The 20,463-nt window shown below is 37.8% G+C and overlaps 1 protein-coding gene across 1 annotated transcript in view; it reads right to left on the reverse strand.

The window, feature by feature from the left end:
* The window catches only part of ASXL3 (ASXL transcriptional regulator 3), a 177,434-nt gene that overhangs the window by 134,252 nt on the left and 22,719 nt on the right, over nucleotides 1-20,463 (reverse strand). The window contains exons 4-6 of the mRNA XM_047086869.1: nucleotides 18,526-18,593; nucleotides 11,713-11,943; nucleotides 10,429-10,511 (exon numbers count right to left, since the gene is read on the reverse strand). Coding sequence (XP_046942825.1) covers nucleotides 10,429-10,511; nucleotides 11,713-11,943; nucleotides 18,526-18,593 — 382 coding nt within the window. The remainder of the gene's footprint in view (nucleotides 1-10,428; nucleotides 10,512-11,712; nucleotides 11,944-18,525; nucleotides 18,594-20,463) is intronic.

The raw sequence follows: 20,463 nt of genomic DNA on the forward strand, positions 1-20,463 counted from the left end.
GGCGCCCCCTCACTTATCCATTTGAGCCTCCTTTTCTTCCCCTAGATCCATCTCTTAGAAGGAGAATGATGATGTTCCTAATTTAGCCTACCCCCATGGAAGCATAGTTTACTCAATCCCATCTATTTCCATTCAGTTGTTTTACAAATGGAATAGGCGGCACCCTCTAAGATTGCCTTTCGGGTTATCTACATTTTGTTAGCAATTATGCTTTGACTGGTCACAGTCAGGAAGCTCCCCAGAAACAAGTTTCAATCTGTAAGTCCAATATCAACAACAGAGTGAGAATCCTATGAAGCCTTTGATCCACCCCTTCCCTGAGGCAGGTTTCCCATCCTCACAGCACTACCTTGGAAAACAAACAGGAAGAGGGCGCATCCAAATATGCCCTGCTCCTGTCTGTGAGCCCAAATCTTCACTCATAGTTATCCTCCTCACACTGGACAAGCATAAGAGGTAAAATTCATCTGCCGCTTTGCATTCTCCAAATGTAAATGGGTTATGGAAATGTCTTTTTCACCCTTCAATCCTATTTATAATTAGGTTATAAGCTAGAAGAGTCTCAATACACCTATCTATAGGCTAGACTTTAACCTCAGCAAGTAATATATTAGACACTCAATAATTAGCCCAAAAAGCTTCTAATGGGGATATGTATGTCATGAGGGGGGAGGGTATTTACTTAATAGAATCACACAACCAGTACTTTCCTGCATCAAAATTGTTTTAGGCTCAGGCTACAAGTATTGTAAAAGGTTAAATGCAAGTGGTTCTGAATCAGACATCAAATCCCACATCTGCTACTTGCTAGCTGGATGAATTGTCTCAAGTTACTTAACTTCACCTGCCTCAATTTTCCTATCAGTGAAATGGGAAATACAGTGCACCGCAAAGTTTTTAAAAAGATAATTCATGTAAAGTCCTTAGCATTGGGCTTAATATAAGCAAATGATTTTTTTCATTAGGAATTTTTTTAATCATCAAGCCCCTACTCATTAATTTGCCTGGCATACTCCATAAAGCATGGTGTCTCAACTCTATGCCAAACAAATTAATGAACACATAGATGTGTATTCCTTGCCATAATGGCTTTATATTTGTGATGGAAAGACAACACTTCTTGATATGTTAGAATATCATTATGTTTTATGAAGAATCCAAGAGAGAATTAGAAATCCCTAAATTTAAAAAATATATGTGTGTGCATCTATACATATACATATATAAGTATGTGTGTGTGTATATATATATACATGTGTGTGTGTATATATACATATATATATATATGTATATATATATATATACATTTAATCATCATGCACTAGGATGAAGACATGCGTCACAGAGAAGAGATTAAAGACCTAACTGAAAAATGACACAGAAAAATGGTCTGGAACCAGGTTGTTAAATCCTCAAAAGCAGGGACTACATTTTATTCATCGATTAATCCAGCAACTTCTACAGTCCCAAGAACATTGCATGAGCTTAATAAATGTTGATAGCATGAATACATGCCTTAAAGCTTCCACAAAACCTCAGGACCTAACACTGTCTGCTGAGTAGGCACTTAGTAGGTGCTGAGTTGATTAACATCATGTTATGATATCTATATCTCCACAACTTTATTTTTATTTCTCTGATGTCCTAATTTGACCACCGATTTCCAGACAAAGCTCTCACCTACACACCTGAGTACTGTGAACCTGGTCAGACTGAAGAGTGCGTACAAGCCTCGCACAGCACCTACAACAGATCTTAACTTCTTTAAACGCACACACACACACACACACACACAAACACATTGATAGAAATCACCCAAATTGCTGGCAGAATCCCAGTCCACAATTGTCAATTTGATTCTGCACAGGCATCTCAGGAGTTGTAGGATAAACAGTCTCTAATTGTCCTGAGAGAACTAAGGCTTGTTCTTAGGAATTACACACTGTAGCTTTTAGAAAACCTGGCTTAACAAAATGTCATAATTTTTATTCTTCTGAAAACAAATGAACTATAAAAAGAAGTCCCCATGTCAGCATATCAACTGTTTTGCATTTGAATTATGTTGTCAACTTCAAAACAACAAAGCAAAACTAAAATCATTTAGGCATGTGGCAATTAAGAGCACAAGCAATGAAATTAAGAGATAAAGAGAAAAATACCACTTAGAAAAAAATCAAATAAAATCACCCCAGTTTAATGTCTATTCCTTTCCAAAGGTTTTCATCTGCATAGGATACTTAGACTCACATACAATGTAATTTTACATCCATTTCTGCTTCTATTTCTGTACTGAAATATTTATAGAGAGCTCAGTATTTCTGGAGTAAATTATACCTAGATCTTGATAAGGCTGAAATCACCTAAATTACCTTTTTTTTGTTCAATTATTTGGAAGAATGGAGAAAGAAAGCTTGACAGAATAAAAAGATGTATTAAGAAATGGCTATTTCAAAGCTATAATTGCATTCCTTAGTGAATATTGATGCCTTGAGGGTTATATGCAGTCACCAGAGCTATTTTTACCAAAGGTTGCAAATAAAATCCAAATCAATTTATGTTATATGAATATACACATTATATTTGAACACAAAATTTAAGCCAGGTATTCTATTGGTTTACACATTAAGACTAATATATGAAAACACATTATTAGGAGTATATAAAAACAGAAGCACAGTACAGTGTTAAGCATATTGTTATGAATACCCTCCAAGATTAATCAGATACTCAAAGTTCTAGAACATAATTCTTATGTTATGCCATAAATTCTGGCAATCTAAAGTTCCAAATTCTGAATCACTATTATGAACTGAAATTTTGTGTCCCCCAAATTCATATGGTACAGCCCTAGCCCCCAATGTGGTTGTATTTGGAGATGGAGGCTCTAAGGAAGTGATTAATGTTGAATGAGGTCTAAGAAGGATGGAACCTTGATCTGATAGGAGTAGTGTCCTTACAAGAAGAGACAGCAAAGAGCTCACCCTCTCTCTCTGCACACACACACACACACACACACACCCAGGAGAGGACATGTGAGGACCTTGAAAAGGGGACCATCTGCAAGCCAGGAAAAAAGCCAACACCAGAAACCTACACCACTGGACCCTGACCTGGGACCTTGAGCCTACAGAACTTCGAAAAATAAATTTCTATTGTTTAAGCCACCCAGTCTAAGATATTTTGTGACGACAGCCTGAGCAGATTAAGCCAATCACTATTAATTTGACTTCAGTCAGGGAACTAGGAAGAGGCCTGTTCCGAATTTATTACATTAGCGTGAGGCATTCGATCTGAAAAGTGCAACCTCTCCATTCAGCGACCTGATCTTACAGCCTCTTACGAAACAACGTGACAACCAGTAGAAATGCACACAAATGTGCATGCACACACCCATGACACAGCTCATGAACGCCTCATGGGGCTCTGCTTCTAACTTCCAAAATCACGAGAAGCTAACGGGGGAAATGTGAGAGCCAAAGGCACGTAGTCACCTGTGGCTGCAACATTAGATGCTTGGCTGTTAAGGCTTTAAAGCTGCCGAAGCCCAGTTTGATTAGGTAGTGCCAGGAGCCAGAACCTTGTAGGGTAATGTTTCACACAATTATTTTTTAACTTGGGAAATGCTTCCAAAGTAATATATAATCTTATTCCCCTGAATCATGTTTTCACAATAAGGAAAAAAAAAGCAGGATGGAATAGAAGAATAGGATCAAAAGTTATAAATTTCCTGTCTTAAAAAAATTACGTCATGGAGGTTACAAGTACAGCATAGGGAATATAGTCAATAATACTGTCATAACGTATGGTGACAGGTGGTGACTGCACTTATGATGAACAGAGTAATGTAGAGAACTATCATATCACTATGTTGTGCACCTGAGACTAAAAAAAAAAGTTAAAGTTTAATTTATGACAGATTGCAAAGCTATTTTTAAACAATTAGTGATATCTACGTATAAATGTTAAATTCTTTTTTTATTCAGTTTTATACCATTTAATTTGAAACAAGTTAATTATGCACAATGCCAATGACTGACATTTTAAGTGACATATTTTGGGAAAAACCAAACGTACATATAAATGACTGGATTGGAAATTCAAAATCCCAACTATAAAATGTAATGTATGTTTTCATCATTCGCATCATAAAGCCTACGTTATTGGAATATCATGCATTTATTCAGATAACATGTAACTAGAGAAAAGTACCATACCCAATTTCATCTAATTATCACCAAACATACAACTGACAATATCTTTTGATTCACAGTTTACTAGGTGCAATATATTCTCTGGAGTATTTAAATGGCAGTGTTTGTTTCAGGGGAAAAAAGTATTTAAAAAGGGGGAGACTGGATTTGAAGAGACAGATAAGAAGATACTACAAGTGAAGAAATTATAAGTGCAAATTTCTTAAAAGAAGTTAAGAAACTATAACTGCAGAACGAAAGGCAAAGAGTAGGGATACAAAGAAGGAAAGATGTAGTTAGGCAGTAAAACTAACACTACCTAAGAACCAACTGGCAATGGGGGCATGAGGAAGGGAGTTGGGACTGACTGATTGAGACTTCTAATCTGAGTAATGATGAAGAGTAAAATTTTATGTCAGCTAAGAGGTAAATTATTCTCAAGTCTTGCTTACACACTCACATTCACACACCTATACACATACGTAAATAAATGCAGATTGCCCTATGTTTCTGTTTAATAACACCATTGTCTCATTTGCCCCCGCTAAGTAGCTGACTGTGCACACCATTTACACAATGAGAGGATTAGATGTTAGCAAATGGCAGGGGTAACACTGTGAGTTCACACTATAATTCTAAAATGCCTCAGCACAAACTAGACCACCATTTCAGTGTGAAAGGAGGGATGCCAACATGGAGTCTGGAGATAAGAATTGATTTTGCAGTAGAAATTATTTGTGTTTCTTTCTTATCTCTAGACAAAACATTTCAGCAGCAACAAAGAATCATCTCCTATAGTACTAATTAGAAACGTAAATCTCACCAAGAGAAATGCCAAGAAATTTTATTGTTTGTCACTATACATGGTAATAGAATTTTCTGACATTTATCCCCCTAGAAAAATGCAACATCTTTAATAAACAACAGTATGAAGTGGAGATTCTAATTTCAGCATATCATAACAGAGATTGCAAAACAGAAAACATGCAAAACCTTAAGGCTAGTAGCTCAAAACAAATTTATTCTAAGAATTATCAGTAGGAATAAAAAGTTCTCATTGATACCAGAATAATTACAAAATCTTGGGTTGTCAATTGCATGTTCCACATTGCAAAATCAAAATCTTGGGTTGTCAATTGCATGTTCCACATTGCAAAATCAAAACTATGTCCATATTCTGAGCAACACTAAACACAACAGAGACTGTTTGTAAAGCTTTTCAAATGTCCCTACTGTGGTATGTGATTATAGACTGTTGCTCTGCAAATGGCTGATGAAATCTAACAGATTTAAGTATGACATCTATAATCTTGTAAAATGTACCTCATAAATATCACCCTGCCCCCACCCAACAGAGGGTTTTTTTTGTATTTTGTGTGTGTGTGTGTGTGTGTGTGTGTGTTTATGATTGCCATACCTCCACCTCCATTAGAAAACTATTTGCCTATTAGCAAATAATATGAAAACCAAATCAAAGTTCATGTTATATTAATAACAGCTATCTTGTAATGATAACACCCAGCACCTAAGAAATTATCCCTCACTGATGAGTGACTGTTCTGCTCTCATGATGTAAGGGCTGCAAGCCTTACTCCCTGACTTTGTGGCCCCTGGATGTGTCACTACTTGAAAGCACATACTTCTTGGGAAACATCACTTTAAAAATTACATGTGCAGAGAAAAACATATCCTCAGGCATTAAAAATCCCTCAGTCCTCTTTGTAAAGGAATTATAACTTCTGAAAAAGCAAACCATAAACAGAAAAGCAGAATTAGGACAACCCCAAATGTCATCCAAACCAACATGGTAACTAAAGTTACTCCTCTATTTCTACAAACATATTTCTAATTACTGGATACAGGTGCTCGCTTTGGCAGTACATACTAAAATCACTGCAGACAAGACCATATTCTACAGAAGCACCCTAACTCCATGAGGAGGTGGGAATGTTTAGCCAAGCAGTCCAAACAGGCATATCAAATATCCATCCACAAAAGCAGATTGGAATATGCATGTTTTAATCTCCTCTATACAAGCAACATGGCTATTTGATTGACTCTGAGATTCTGATCATCTAAACAGCATGCCAAACAGCTATGCCTTATCAATTGTTCACAACTCATAAACACAAAGTGATAAAAGCCTGGAAATACTCAGAATCAGCAAAGCAAACATAGATGGACCAGAGGAAAACTGTATTGATAAAAATCTTCTATGTTATTATACAGAAGGGAATTAAAACCTACCAAATACATTTTCATTAAAAATTCTAGGCAACCATGCCATGATGTTATTTCTTTCAACAAAAACCATATGTCCTTCTGACCTTTTTTAGCCACATGGAAAGAACTTATTTCAGTCTGGCTTTCCCAAATAGAATTTAATCACACACTACACAGTTCATCAATAACATGAAAAAGATACACAGAGCATGATATAGAAAAGCTGTCGTCTTTTTATCATGTCTACTTGAAAAGTATGCAATTTAAAGTGTCAGTTGAAAAGAGGAAAAGATAGCATAAAACGTCAAGAATTTCATCACAGTCAAATAAATTAACAATATCACATATACTGAACACATTCAAATACTCATATCAGCTTTGCCAAAATCATTGGTGTATTTTTTGTAAATTACAAGTTTAAACCAGAGGCACTTAACAGCGTTTGAAAACAGGCAACCGTACAATAACCTTACTTGCTCACATATAATCTGCCAAAGACTATTAGCATGCATATATTTAATGGGGTTCCCACAAAACTGTTAGGTTTGTTTTGATTAAAACACACAAACTATTAAATAAGATGAAAAAATACAACACATAATGCTAAAAAGAAGCTTCTGACTCTAAACGGAAGCCAAGTCATCACCAAGGACCAGAAAACTAACATTTTTTAATTGTTTTAATGCCTATTTTAGTTTTGAGAGAGAGACAGACAGACAGAGCACGAGCAGGGGGTGGGGGTAGAGAGAGAGAGAGAGAGGGAGGCACGGGATCCAAAGCAGGCTCCAGGCTGCGAGCTGTCAGTCCAGAGCCCGATGCGGGACTTGAACTCGTGAACCATGAGATCATGCCCTGAGCCGAAGTCGGCGTTTAACCGAATGAGCCACCCAGGTGCCCCCAGAAAATTAACATCTTGAGAAAGATTGTTTACTCAACAAATATTTATTGACTATCTGCTGAGTGTTGGGAGTGTTATATACCCTGCCCCTGGAGAGCCCACAGGTGGGCGCAAGTAGACAAACAAGGACAAAATTACAGGACGGTGAGGTCAGCCCTACAGGAGAGCTGTCTGGCACCCAGAATGAAGCCCCACCCCCCATGGTACTTGAAACAAATGGCATTACTTTAAATCCAGGTTCACAATGATGATGCATAAAGACCCAATCTCCCTTTTCTGGAAATGCTAGGTACAAGGGTGAACTGTTTGGGGGAGGACCACTACCATCACCTCCCACCCACAGAGACCACCAGAAGGTCATGGCCACCTTGGTACCGTTCACAATAACTCCCCTCCATTTTATCAGGTATATCACAAATCTGCATTTCTTGGAAAACACATTAATAAATACCTAGAAATTAAGCAGCTATGTATGACCTTATGATGAGGGAATTTCCAAATGTAACTTAAGAAAAATAAATACAGTTATACTTTGTTTACTCAGCTACCATAAATATTTGGAAAACATTTAAGAACTCGGGAGGTAGCAAAACAGTACATTAAGTAGGGAAAATAAATGTCAGAATCTGCTCCCTAAAACAACACACATAACAGGCAGGAAAGCCCAAAACTCACTGAAATCATGTACTTTTATTTTTGAGATGATTCCAATAAGCAAACTAGAAACGAGGTAAGAGTGGTCACAGACACACTGGCCATAAGTAACCGGTCACAATTGGCAGGAGAGAGGAGAGTCAAAGAAAGTAGAAAGAAATGAGAACATAAAATGTATGGCTGGAGGCCCTTCAATGCAGAACTGATTTTACAGAACAGAACTTAAATAGAACTCTGGTCTCTTTCTTTGCCTGTGCCCTTGCCTATTTAACTTGTGAATTCGTTGCAGGTACTTTCACTACTACCATACTGGTTTATCAGTATTTGTAACAACAAATATTTTTTTTTCTTTACGGAAGGACACAATAACCGGGTGGAGGGGGCAGAGGGAGGGCTATGTATTCTGAGAAATAGCAGGTTACGTCTTCCATTTCAGTGTTCTTCACTCTTTAAAGATGCTGCTTTGCGTTTTGTTAACTACATATGCTTACAGCCCTTTAATATACCATTCTGGGAAGACCAGCATTTTGAAAAATAGGAAATAATGCTGTTACAATAGTCAGTGTAATTAAAATGCTGTTCAGAGGCATGGTACAGGAATTTTATATCTCAAGGTGCATAACAACTGATCACAGAGTAGTCACTCCTGTTGAGAAGGATACCATAATGAACAAATTTCAAAAGCCTACTTCTAGGAGATGCTTTTTATGTCTATGTTGGCAGATTCCACTGGCATAGAGCCCACATTCAAGAGGAGTTGATATCCTTAGATTTTTACCTCCTCTTTTCTTTTGGCTGCTGCACAAACACTTTCAGTGCCTTCTAAATGGCACAAATATTTTCAGGGTTTTTGACAGCAACAAGGGGAAAATTAATTTCCAGGTGTTCCCATTTTGTTCCCTAACTCCTCACACTGATGTCCGGCTCTGAAGAACAGGATTACCCTTACCAGAGCTATCAGGCTCGGTCAGCAACTTCTCTCCCCACCGTTGCCTCCAGTTTGCTGGGGGAACAATGATCGCAAATGGTGTCATTACATTATCTCAGGTTCTGTCTTCAGAATGGGCGGGAAAGGCCTCCAACATAGAGATGAAAGTTTGAGCCTAGATGTCCTACACCCCTCTAAATTGTGATGTTCATGGATCAAACTTGCAAAGGATCCATTTTAAACACCTAAAAGCTGTTGTTACTCACCCTTTCCAGCAGTAAGAGTTACAGGTAATACCGATTTATTGTTAGGAAAACTTGGCCTCAGGAGGATATTCATTTCTCTCAGTTCTATCTCAGTCTCAGTAAAAACATCCGAAAGGTAGTTCAGCAGCTTTATTTTCACCAAGCTGCAAATACTGTCTGCCAATGGCTTGTAGGTAGACAAGTTCATACAAAAAAACATTCACTCTATGTAACATGGATGATTACACACTCAGATGACAGCTCAATGTTTATTTTACTTTGTAACCAACTTCTTTTTTCTCCTTGAGTGGTATCATCAACATGGCCCTAAACTGATGGCTAAAGCCCAAATTGTCAAATTTGGACAATCAAAGACTGTCCTAAATAGAGAACAATCACAGATAAACAAAATGCAGTATGCGTCCATACAATGGAGTATTATTTGGAACAAAAAGGAATGAAGTACTGATTCATGCTACCACATGGATGGACCTTGAGGACATTTTGCTAAATGAAAGAAGCCAGACACAGAAGGCTACACACATACTGTATAATTCCATTTCTATGAAATGTCCAGAATAGTCAAAACCAGACACAGAAAGTCAAATCGTGGTTACCAGGGGCCGGAGGGAGTAGGGAATGGGCAATGATTACTTGCTGGGGATGAGGTTTCATTTAAGGTGATGAAAATGTCCTAAAATTAGATAGTGGTGCTGACTGCACAACTCTGTGAATACACTAAAAAACCACTGAATTGTACATTTTAAAAGGGTGAATTTTATGGTATGTGAGTTATATCTCAATAAAACTGTTATTTTTTTAAAGACTCGAAATAGCTGATCAATGACACTCAAAGTAGGAGAATTCTACATATAAGGGGGCTAAATTTGTAACCACAGTTATTGGCACTTCAGGTTTTATCAGAGTGATCCTGGAATCTATCTCTTAAGCCTGTAAAAGTGGTCCTCTTATTCATTTTCAGAAACAAAATCTCCTCTTACAAGAGACAGAGAACAAGGAGTAACTCCAGTGAAGGGCTAATTCATGCAGCAGGGCTCTTTGCGAACAAAGTACATTCTATATTAACCTGCTGAATGTAATTTATTAAGCCAACGGGCAGTTCCAAGGAAATCTTGGGTCATCTAAATATTTGGCAATCACAAAAGAATCTGCAGGTAATTACTTAATTCACAGTCAACTACAGCATCAAAATCTAGACACATCTATTGCTTTGCAATTAATAGCAATTACTAATCAATGAAAATAGAAAATGTAAATATGAATACTGACCTTGTTTCTTTTAACCCTTCTTTCTGAATGACTTCTAATATCTGCTTCGCTGTCATTGGTGAGTTGGGGTGTTTTTCTAGTGCCTGCAAAATAAAAATAAACATAAAATTCCTAGATTATCATATGGAAATGTACAAAATGAAAACGTATGTGAATCATGCAATGCTTCTTTAAAATTTTAAAGGGGAAGGGGCTGTTGTATCAAAATAAGTTCCAATTTTACAGTTCAGGTGTCCAAAGAGAGAATGTAATTCTTTTCTGGACATTTATGGCAATTTCTGCAACATGGGGGGTCATTCCTCAAAAAATTTTCACAAAGGCATACACACCAAAAAAAGAAATGTGAAAACAGAAAAAACGCAAGTTAATAAATGTATATAATTTCCTTTATTAAAAGTTGCTAATATTTATACTTAAAGACAGATTTTCAGGTCATTAAAATGTGTCCTAAATTTCCAGGACCTTGGAAACACGGAGCCTGGACAATACTAACAGCAGAGAACAAAGTGCTGGTTAGAAATAACCTCACTGGATTCACATTTCGATCAACCTCTTTTGTATTAGGGGAAAAAAAAAAAAAAAAAAAGAGGGAAAAAATTCCTTCGTGGCCAAAATGGAAAAAAGCATACAGAAACCCAAGTAAGTCATTACAGTGTGTGTTTTCCAGTTCAGCTCAGTTTCCTTTCTTCTGCCTTTTCCAATTAATTTCAAGTAAACCCCTTCCTCTTCCCATTCAGCCCATCTCAGTTTTATGAACTGAGTCCCATTTTTCTTCCTCTCCCCTTCTGGCCTCCTTATTTTTGAGTGAAAGGGACTTGTTTTAAACAAAGTGTGAGGGATACATGGGACATGGCTAATTATTTCCATGGTCATTAGACCATCAGACCCGGAAATCAAGTTCCTTTATTTACCCAGGAGTTTAACTACATGCTGGGAAAGCAGTAAACAACAGTGCCCACGCTGTCACCAGCACAGACTACAGGGGCCACCTCTGGGTATAAGAAACAGGTCTACACACATCTTCACAATGACTTCCTCCAAGGGTAGACAATACCCACTTAAAGATGCTGTACAGAAGCTTCTGCACATTGTAGAGTTCTAATTTATGATTATTTACTGGAATGATCCTAATTATTAAGAATTAACAGAGCCACCTTAACAACTAAAAAGGCTTCTGAATCTGTTCAAAACAGCTCTGTGATTTCTCCTACTACCATGGCCAAATTTCAACCAGGTCACTAGCAAAGGTTCTATTCACCAAAGGTTCTCTGGTGATTGACATACAGCCTGCCCCACTTCACTATTAGGGCCCCTTTCCTGTTCTCCCCTCTCTCGTTCCCAGGAAATGTCCCCATCTTTCCCAGTCCAGATCAGTCCCTTAGCCGTTGTGGTATGTCCTTGAAAGAATACAGAAATGTGAGCTACACTAGAAAGAGGGGACGGCGACAAGTATGTCAGTAGGAAAGAAGGAAACCTGTCCTCACAGAGGAGGCCGCTGGAGAGCTGAACTGAAAACTGGGAAGGGGGATAAAGAAACATAGGCATAGCTGTATAGGGAAGAGGACTAACGTGTAAAAATGTTCGTTAAAAAAAAAGGCAAGAAGGAAACTGCATCATAGAGCTGAAAAGGGGGAAGACTAGATCACAAAGAAAGGCGGGAAAGAAATAGACGTGAAAACAAAACAGCTGACAGAATTTGTAAAATGAGAACTATAAGTAGAACAGTGCATACTTATGAATTACTGAAAGGCGATGCTGTGGTCACATGGACTATATATAGGGTGGGCATCAACCCAAATGATAGGCGATGCTGGGGACACTCATGGGCTCTCATAAAAGATACGGGCAGAAGGTCAATAGACACAGACATACACAAGTAAGCAAGCAAGGAAGAGGGAAACTGACGGGGAGAGGCACAGGATGGCAGAAAGAGGGGGAGAGGGGACAAAGGAGAGAAAGGGGGAAAATTGAGCTGAACTGGGAATGTCCAAAAGGCAAACTGATTAAATCTAGAAAGGGCCGAAGAGGAAACTCTAGTGTACTGGGCAACGTTTTAACGGAAATTTGGGTGCACTCAAAAGTGGGGTTACTCACTGTGGAGGATTCCCTGTTTCTCTTCCTGAGTACAGGCCCCTCAGCACACCTGGGCAGCTCCTCCCAGCAATTGAGAGAATTTGGATAGCCCTGTCCCCTTCTCTATGACATCACATCCTACTCTACAAAGGAAGTAAAAGTGCCAAGAATTACATCATGAAGTGGATGAGAGGCAGGAAGGAAATGATGAAGCCACAAAACACCAGAAGCCACCCTCCGTTCCTGCAAGACAGAGAAAGGAGACAGAGAAGGAAAGTTCCTGGTTGTGAACAAGCTTCACTGAACTAGCTGTGTGAACATTAACAAAGGAGAGAGAGAAATTACCTTCACAGAACAAAACATTGATACCATCAAAATAATGTGACACATGGTGGAGACACGAACCAGACTCACAGGCAGCCATACTCAAACACTACAGTGGGAAGAAGCCACAGTCAGAGTGAACCAGCACCCTAGGCTATCCGCAGACTGAGCAACTGCCCATTGCCCCAACACTCTCTTGGCTATGAGGTGTTATGTTCCCTACACCCTGCAAAATTCAACTTTCTGAATTATCCTTCTGACATTTTCAAGCACAACTAATATCTGAATATGTCTTCATGGTTACGTAACACTCGTTTTGATTTTACCACGTTCCTCCAATTTGTTTCCCATCTTGTGCCTACCTCTTTAGAAACTGGGGTCAAGGATGCATTAGAGCAGGGAAGAGAGTAAGATTACTCACAATTTTTAAGACAATCATAATAAGATTATATAGGGCCAATAAATATTTCAGATTATCATGACAGGTTGAAACTGGCTAGGGCAATAATGATGTTAATTGTGACAAAACAGAAAATATAATTCAGAAGTTTTCTATGGATAATAATCATTTAAAATGACCTTATTTGGGGCACTTGGGTGGCTCAGTGGATTAAGCATCCGACTTTGGCTCAGGTCATGATCTCACAGTTCATGAGTTCGAGCCCCAGATTGGGCTCTGTGCTGACAGCCTGAAGTCTATTTCAGATTCTGTGTCTTCCTCTCTCCCTGACCCTCTCCTGCTCACGCTTGTGCTCTCTCTCTCTCTCAAAAATAAATAGACATTAAAATGACCTTATTTTCAGATAGTAAAAATTAGAAAAATGCAAACTCATACCTATATTCTAGAAAACAAAATGCACCCATAAGCCTACAAACAAGAATACTAACCATTCCTAATATTTGTTTTCCTTCTATTTTCTTTCTATCCACACACAGCAATTTAATATAATTATAAAAAATATGTGCATATATCATTACCTATCTTATCTCCATATAATATGAATTCTTCAAAATGGGCATCATAATTAACACTTCACCAAGGACAGGCATTTATGCTGTTTTCAAAATTCAATAAATAAAGAATATATTGAATGTAACATTCTTAGAGTATTATTGAGTCAAAGGATGTGAGCTCTGTCATGTCTCTTGATACACTGCCAATTGCTTCCAGAAAGATTTTAACAATTTATACTCTCACCAAGCAGAACTAAATCTGCCTCTCATAACTTTGCCAGTATTCAGCGTTATCTTTGAGTAGTGTTTGACAACTTAGTAGGTCAGAAAAGTAATGGCTTATTGTTATTCTAATTATACTTCTGTAAATACTAATGAGGACAAAAGGGTTTTTTTCCCCAAATGAGTATCATATGGGATAGACACCAGATATTTGTTTTTCCTTATTAATGTATAAAAAGTTCTTTATATAGTTAAGTAATATTTGTTGTTTTGAATATTAACAATATTCACATATTGAATATTAACAATATTCAATATAAGAATATTAACAATAGCTATTATTTTTGTTGCTTTTGGGGATATTTTAGGGACATATGTAAAGTTTTCTATTTTCACATGAACAATTCCATCAGTTGTTTCCATCGTGACTCGTGTCTTATGTTTAGAAATTCCTTTTATCCAGAGAGCATGCAAATATCTACAAATATGGTTTTCATATTTTTATGGTTTCACTTTTTTTTAATGTATGTCTATTTATTTTGGGGGGGGGGAGAGAGAGCATGCACGCATGTGCTCATGTGAGCAGGGGAGGGACAGAGAGACAAGGAGAGAGAGAATCCCAAGCAGGCTCTGTGCTGTCAGTGCAGAGTTCAACACGGGGCTCGATCCCACAAACTGTGAGATCAACGATCTGAGCCGAAATCAAGAGTTAGACACTTAACCGATTGAGCCACCCAGGAGCCCCTGGTTTTACTTGTTAATTTACCTGGATTTTACCATTTTGTAGCATGGTGAAACACTAACTTATGCCCCACCACCTATAAATAAGATTCTCCACCATAATTTGTTTCATAAGTCAATCTTGGTTATTGAGTCACCCTCTACTGCATATTAATATTAGGACAATGAAAACTCTTTTGGATGTGAAACCAAATAAATGTTGGCATCCAATATATAATATCCACAAAAGCAGAGCTATTCTTGCTAAGGTAGAGATGAGAATGCTCAGAGCCCCCATACGTATTGCCTCTAATGGCCAAACTATAAACCACTGTCCCTGGGGCCTGTCTGGGGGCCTGTCAGATCCCCTGATCTTTCAATCAACTGCTGTGCCAACACCACACCGTTTCAAATTGCTCTGATATTATAATACACTTTACTATCTGGATCGGCCACTGCTCTCATTATTCCTTCTTAAATTTTTAATTGTTCACTTCTTTATATTTCCAGATGAAATTTAGATTGGAATTAAATGAGACATCTAATTAAATTTTCAAGCAATTTACACAGTGTTCCATGTGTTTAAGTTTTGTTTTATAAACTGTAATAAGCATTTTATTGTTTATATTTTTAGTTGCGACTATGAATACACTTTTTCATATAATATTCTTGCATTTTATTGCTAAGACATACAAAAGCCACTGAATTGTGATAATTATTATCTATATAAAGAGCTAATTGAATTCTTACTAGTTCTCACAGTACAGAAATACAGAATCATATTTTCTACAAATAATGTGAATTGGGTCTCCTTTCTAATACTTCTATGTTTTCTCTTTCCTATATTATTTACTTTGGATAAAAACTGATCCTTTCTAGTCCCATTAAAAAAAAAAATCCGCTGAAAACTGAGCTGCTTTGGAATTTATCTCCTCAAAAGCAGGCCCCCAAAACCGCCGAGTTTCCCAAAGAACACCCTTAGCTGGATCTATCAGAAACCTCTGGCCAGATATCAAGGTCTCTCCTATACAAATCAGTCTGCCACAGTGTTCAATCTTTACATAAAATGCCCTTTCTTTCTTTGTAAAACAAACTGTCCTCCAGTGTTAGAGCTGTGTTTGTGAGTCCACTTCAGGCTCACGGTCTAAGAGCTGGGTCTTGCAACTCTCATGCCCCTGCCCTAAACACTAAACTCCTTTCAATCTCCGTAACCTCCTTTCTTCCACAGGGCTGGTCTGCAGTAGGTTTCAGATTCAGCACTACTCTCCAGAAAGGGGGATTTCCATGGCTCGGGACACAAATCTGTATACAATCAGCTACCTTCAGAGCAGGGGATCCTCTTGTATTTTTCAGAGGACCTGAACATACGTGTAGGACTACACTACTGGATTTCATCCTCTCTACTTATGTGACTATCTCAGAGCCTATCTCAAGAATATCTAGATGCATGCTACTGTCAGACAAGACAGACATCCCAGAAACCTCCTCCTCCAGACATCTACATGTCCCAGGAGGAGGGAAAAAAAAACTGCAAAGAAAGGGTGGTAATACAGTTAAGAAGAGAGAGATGGCTTGCCATTATCATTAAGGGCACAGACCAACCTAGGAATGGATTTTTCTATGTTTTAGGTTCAAATATTTTCATCTAATAAATGTTTTGAACATTTTAAGGATTACTCAAGATTTCCTGAGTATCTCTTAAAACACAAAAGTCATCTCAAGTATCCCTTAGATAAACACATTAGACCAATGTTCATCTGATGGTTAAAATCTCGATCCTTCAGACCCTAAATAAAAATTTCTGAATTTACTTATTTTTAATTTTTTAAATGTTTTTGTTTTTGAGAGCGAGAGACAGAGACAGAGACAGAGAGGGGAGGGACCAAGAGAAAGAGAAAGAGAGACACAGAATCCAAAAAGCAGGCTCCAGGCTCTGAGCTATCAACACAGAGACTGACACGGGGCTTGAACCCATGGACCACGAGATCTTGACCTGAGCCAAAGTCAGACGCTCAACCAGCGAAGCCACTGAGATGTCCTCTGAGCTTACTTATTTAATTGCAAAATAAAAAGATTTCTACAATTTAAAATCACGTCATTGATACATGGTGAGATTTGTAGAATCCTAAGTGAGTATCCAGCACCAAGCTCTCTCCCTTTTTCTAACATTATTGCATCTTCCCTTAATCCATGCAGGCAGTTCATTTAAATGTTTAGCTGCCTATGGTCCCATGTCTTAGGTAAATGGTTTAGGGGTTATAACAATAACCATTATATAGTTCTCTATATGATTAAAGAGTGCTTTCACATAACGTATTTTCCTTGATGTCATTCAATGTATATTATTTTATTTGACCCTTACATCAACTCGGTGAGATACATAGAGGAGGCAGGATTAACTTTCTCGGAGATGCACAAGGTGGAAGGGAGTGGAAGTAAGTGGAAGGACAGGACTTGTACACATTGTAATCCTGATGATGACAATGTTTAAATGGAATAAGAACAGTTAACACTTATTAGATAATTCTGTGCTAAGTCTGTAGGAGCTTTACATATATTGCAATAGACTCTGGGATTCATATATTTAACATTCCCTACTTCCACTCTTCTTGAGAAGCCTCAAAGGTCCGTGTCATTCTGACGAAACATGAATCTGGATCACTGGTAGGATTCAGATGAGGAAATCACTCACATAAAAAGTGACAGCACCTTTCCCAACTGCCCAGTATCTGCAGCTCAGTCAGCTTGTTCTCTAACCGTAACGTATGTGGTTACCAGTTAAGGGTTTAAAGATGATCCAATTTTTCTATTCTACTTGCATGCATTTTATGGGGGAAAGTACATGCTTCAATAGCATTTATGAATGTGTGACTTAAAAGATACAGAAATTTGGTGTTAATACCCTTGAGAATCGGGATCACTTCACTCAAAAGAAAGCAGCCTCCAAGAAGATCAAGTGCCCCCAGGTTCAGCAGCCAGTAAATGATGGGTCTGGCCCATCTGACACTGAAGTCTGACTTCTTCTACTAAGTTAAACTGTTTCTCTTCATGAGCACAGGGGTTTTACAGAAACTGAGGACCTACAGTCAAGATATTACACACAGTATCCACCTCATAATACCCACTTCTGCAATCTATCACTTAAAAAACATTGAGTATTTCTTTAAACTCTCAGATAATGGTTTAAATTGAACCTTCCCTTGGAGCACTTGTCAAGCAGTCATTAATTAGAATTACCTGTTTAATGATATTCTTGCTGCTACACTGCAAGCATTGGTTCTCATTCAGGTCCACCCTCCGCCCCCCGACCCCGGCTGATTGCAGCACTACTAAGTAAGCTTACACAGAGACCAAGGTAATTTGGGGAGATGTTTTCAGTCGACCTATATTAGGAATGATTATAGAATAATAAAGAAGGTTATGGGCTTTGATGTCAGATGAACCAAGAACCCCTACTCACTAGCTATCTGATCTTAGATATCTAACCTCCCTGAATCCCGGTTTCTTCACTTGCTCATTTATAAAAATGCTCTGAGGACAAAATGAGATAATGAATATAAAGCGCTTATGATTCCAATACGCCAAATGACTGCCTGTGGCAATATGTGCTAATAAACATTAGTTAATACTATTGGTTTGGCAGGGAGAGCTCTGAGAACATCCTAACATGAGGAGAGCTATTAAAAAAATGATGGACGTTAGATATTGTCTCTCTTTGAGATTTCCTGCATCAACTGCACTTGAGCTTCTGCAAATAAGGCTAGCTACACAGCACCATTCCTCATCGTGTGACCACAGCCAAACTTGTCCCACAACAGATTCACAGGTAAACCTGCACACGCTGTGCCCGGTTTCATCATCCAACAGTCTTTCTGTGTTTAACAAGAGGGGTTATACAATATGGTACTCTTTTAGACACCGCTCTGTTACCTGGAAAGAAAAGCACACTACAGGGACAAATTATCCTGTTATGTTTGTATTACAAATCAAGTAAAAATACTGAATATCAACAGTAACAACTTACTTCCAACCATACTCACTTAAAGACAAACTTTCAAGTAACTATAAGTAGTATCATACAATATCCATGAGGAAAAAAAATCTGTCAAATGATTTTACTTGACCAGCCTCATAAAACTGACACAACTGAGAGTAGAAAGATGGCTTTCTAAGGCCTAAAAGAGTTCAAAGCGTGATCACTGCCTGAATTTACAGATAAAATTCTATGCAACGGAGAGGTGACTTCTAATTTTCTGTGGGATTTTGGTAACTTTGTTCTGCCTCATTGAGTGTCTAATCTTTTGAAACAGTTACCATTACTTTTAACACAGAGAGAAAACAAAGTGAGAGATACCCAGAATTTCTACAATGTTCTCAAAAATGTAGAAGAAAAATATTAAAAACTACTTAAATGATGTGCATGAAACCTGTTTTAAAAGTAAAACATCTCTTTAATGAAAACGAAATACTTCTCCCACAGAAATCTCCAGGCAGGGTACTCTATTCAAACCCACCAATTATTAAAATGCCTTTTCTGTGAATCAAGTAAAACTTCTGCTTTCCTATGACTTCGACAATAGTTCTGGCCTTTGCCTTTGAATGTCGCAATTATTTAATGTTAAATTACAAATGCTTTCCTAACATGAAAGCTTAAAGTCAGGTGACTGTGTTATGTGATTTGCAAAACGGGGCCCAATCATTTACTCATGATACACTGCCACCTGTTTGAATACACTGCTAAGAGCCCCGTCTTCTTTTATCTCTAGGCTAATGGATCCTCAGTTTCTTCCACCAATCCTCACATAAAATAGTTTGCAGACACTGTCTCGCACATCACTCTTCTTTGAACATTGAGTCTGCCGATGTCACTTCTAATTTACGTGCCTGAAGAATTATACTAATTGAAATAAATCAGCTAAATACCATTAATAAATGTTCTAAATGTAGTTTGAGTGAAACATAATATACTGAAACTATGACTTCCCTTTCCCTAACTCGTTTAATTACATTAATACAACCTAATAGGACACTCACTCTTTTTTAGCAGGCCTCATGCTGTCAACCAACTAAAACTTCCAGATCTTTCAACATTTGTTTCTGCAATCACACATATAATTCTATGGCATGTATTTCCAAACATGCTGGACATAAATGTTTGCTTTATGCACTAGTGTTTGTTTCAATTAATTTTTACAGGCTCTGAAATCTTACTATTCCCAGATTTCTGATTATTCCAGGTTCCAGTTAAACTTTATGGTATCCACAAATTTTAAAAGTATTTACCTCAAATTTCATCTCTTTAGATGAAGGTTGTTTGTTCAACCTTATAAAGTTCTTTGGGAATCATCATTCTCTTGTTCAACTGTCCGATTCCCCCTATCTATTTTGTGACATCCCACACATTTGACAAGCATCACTCTGATGTAGTCCTTCAAGTCACTCATGATAGAGCTGAACCAAGCAATGGAAAACAAAGCCACAACCATGCAGCTGCTGTTGGAATCTCCTTTCAGACTCATCCCAATTAGCCAATCAACATACTTGGCTATAGATGTTCAATCTTCTAGAAATTCATTTAATTATACCCCAAATGACCAGCTGAAACTCAGCTCCAACAGGAGCATCCTCTTGATATGTAAGTCTAATAATCCTATCAAAAATAAATTAATTTAGTTTGACATGAATTAACTTGGAGAATCTATAATGCCTTCCAGGGATCACTACTTCCATCTGCAAATGCTT

This window comes from Lynx rufus, unplaced genomic scaffold, assembly GCF_022079265.1.
Source record: "Lynx rufus isolate CCGP_SWC_20201006 ecotype Redwood Valley unplaced genomic scaffold, mLynRuf1.p SCAF_22, whole genome shotgun sequence".
Taxonomy (NCBI): domain Eukaryota; kingdom Metazoa; phylum Chordata; class Mammalia; order Carnivora; family Felidae; genus Lynx; species Lynx rufus.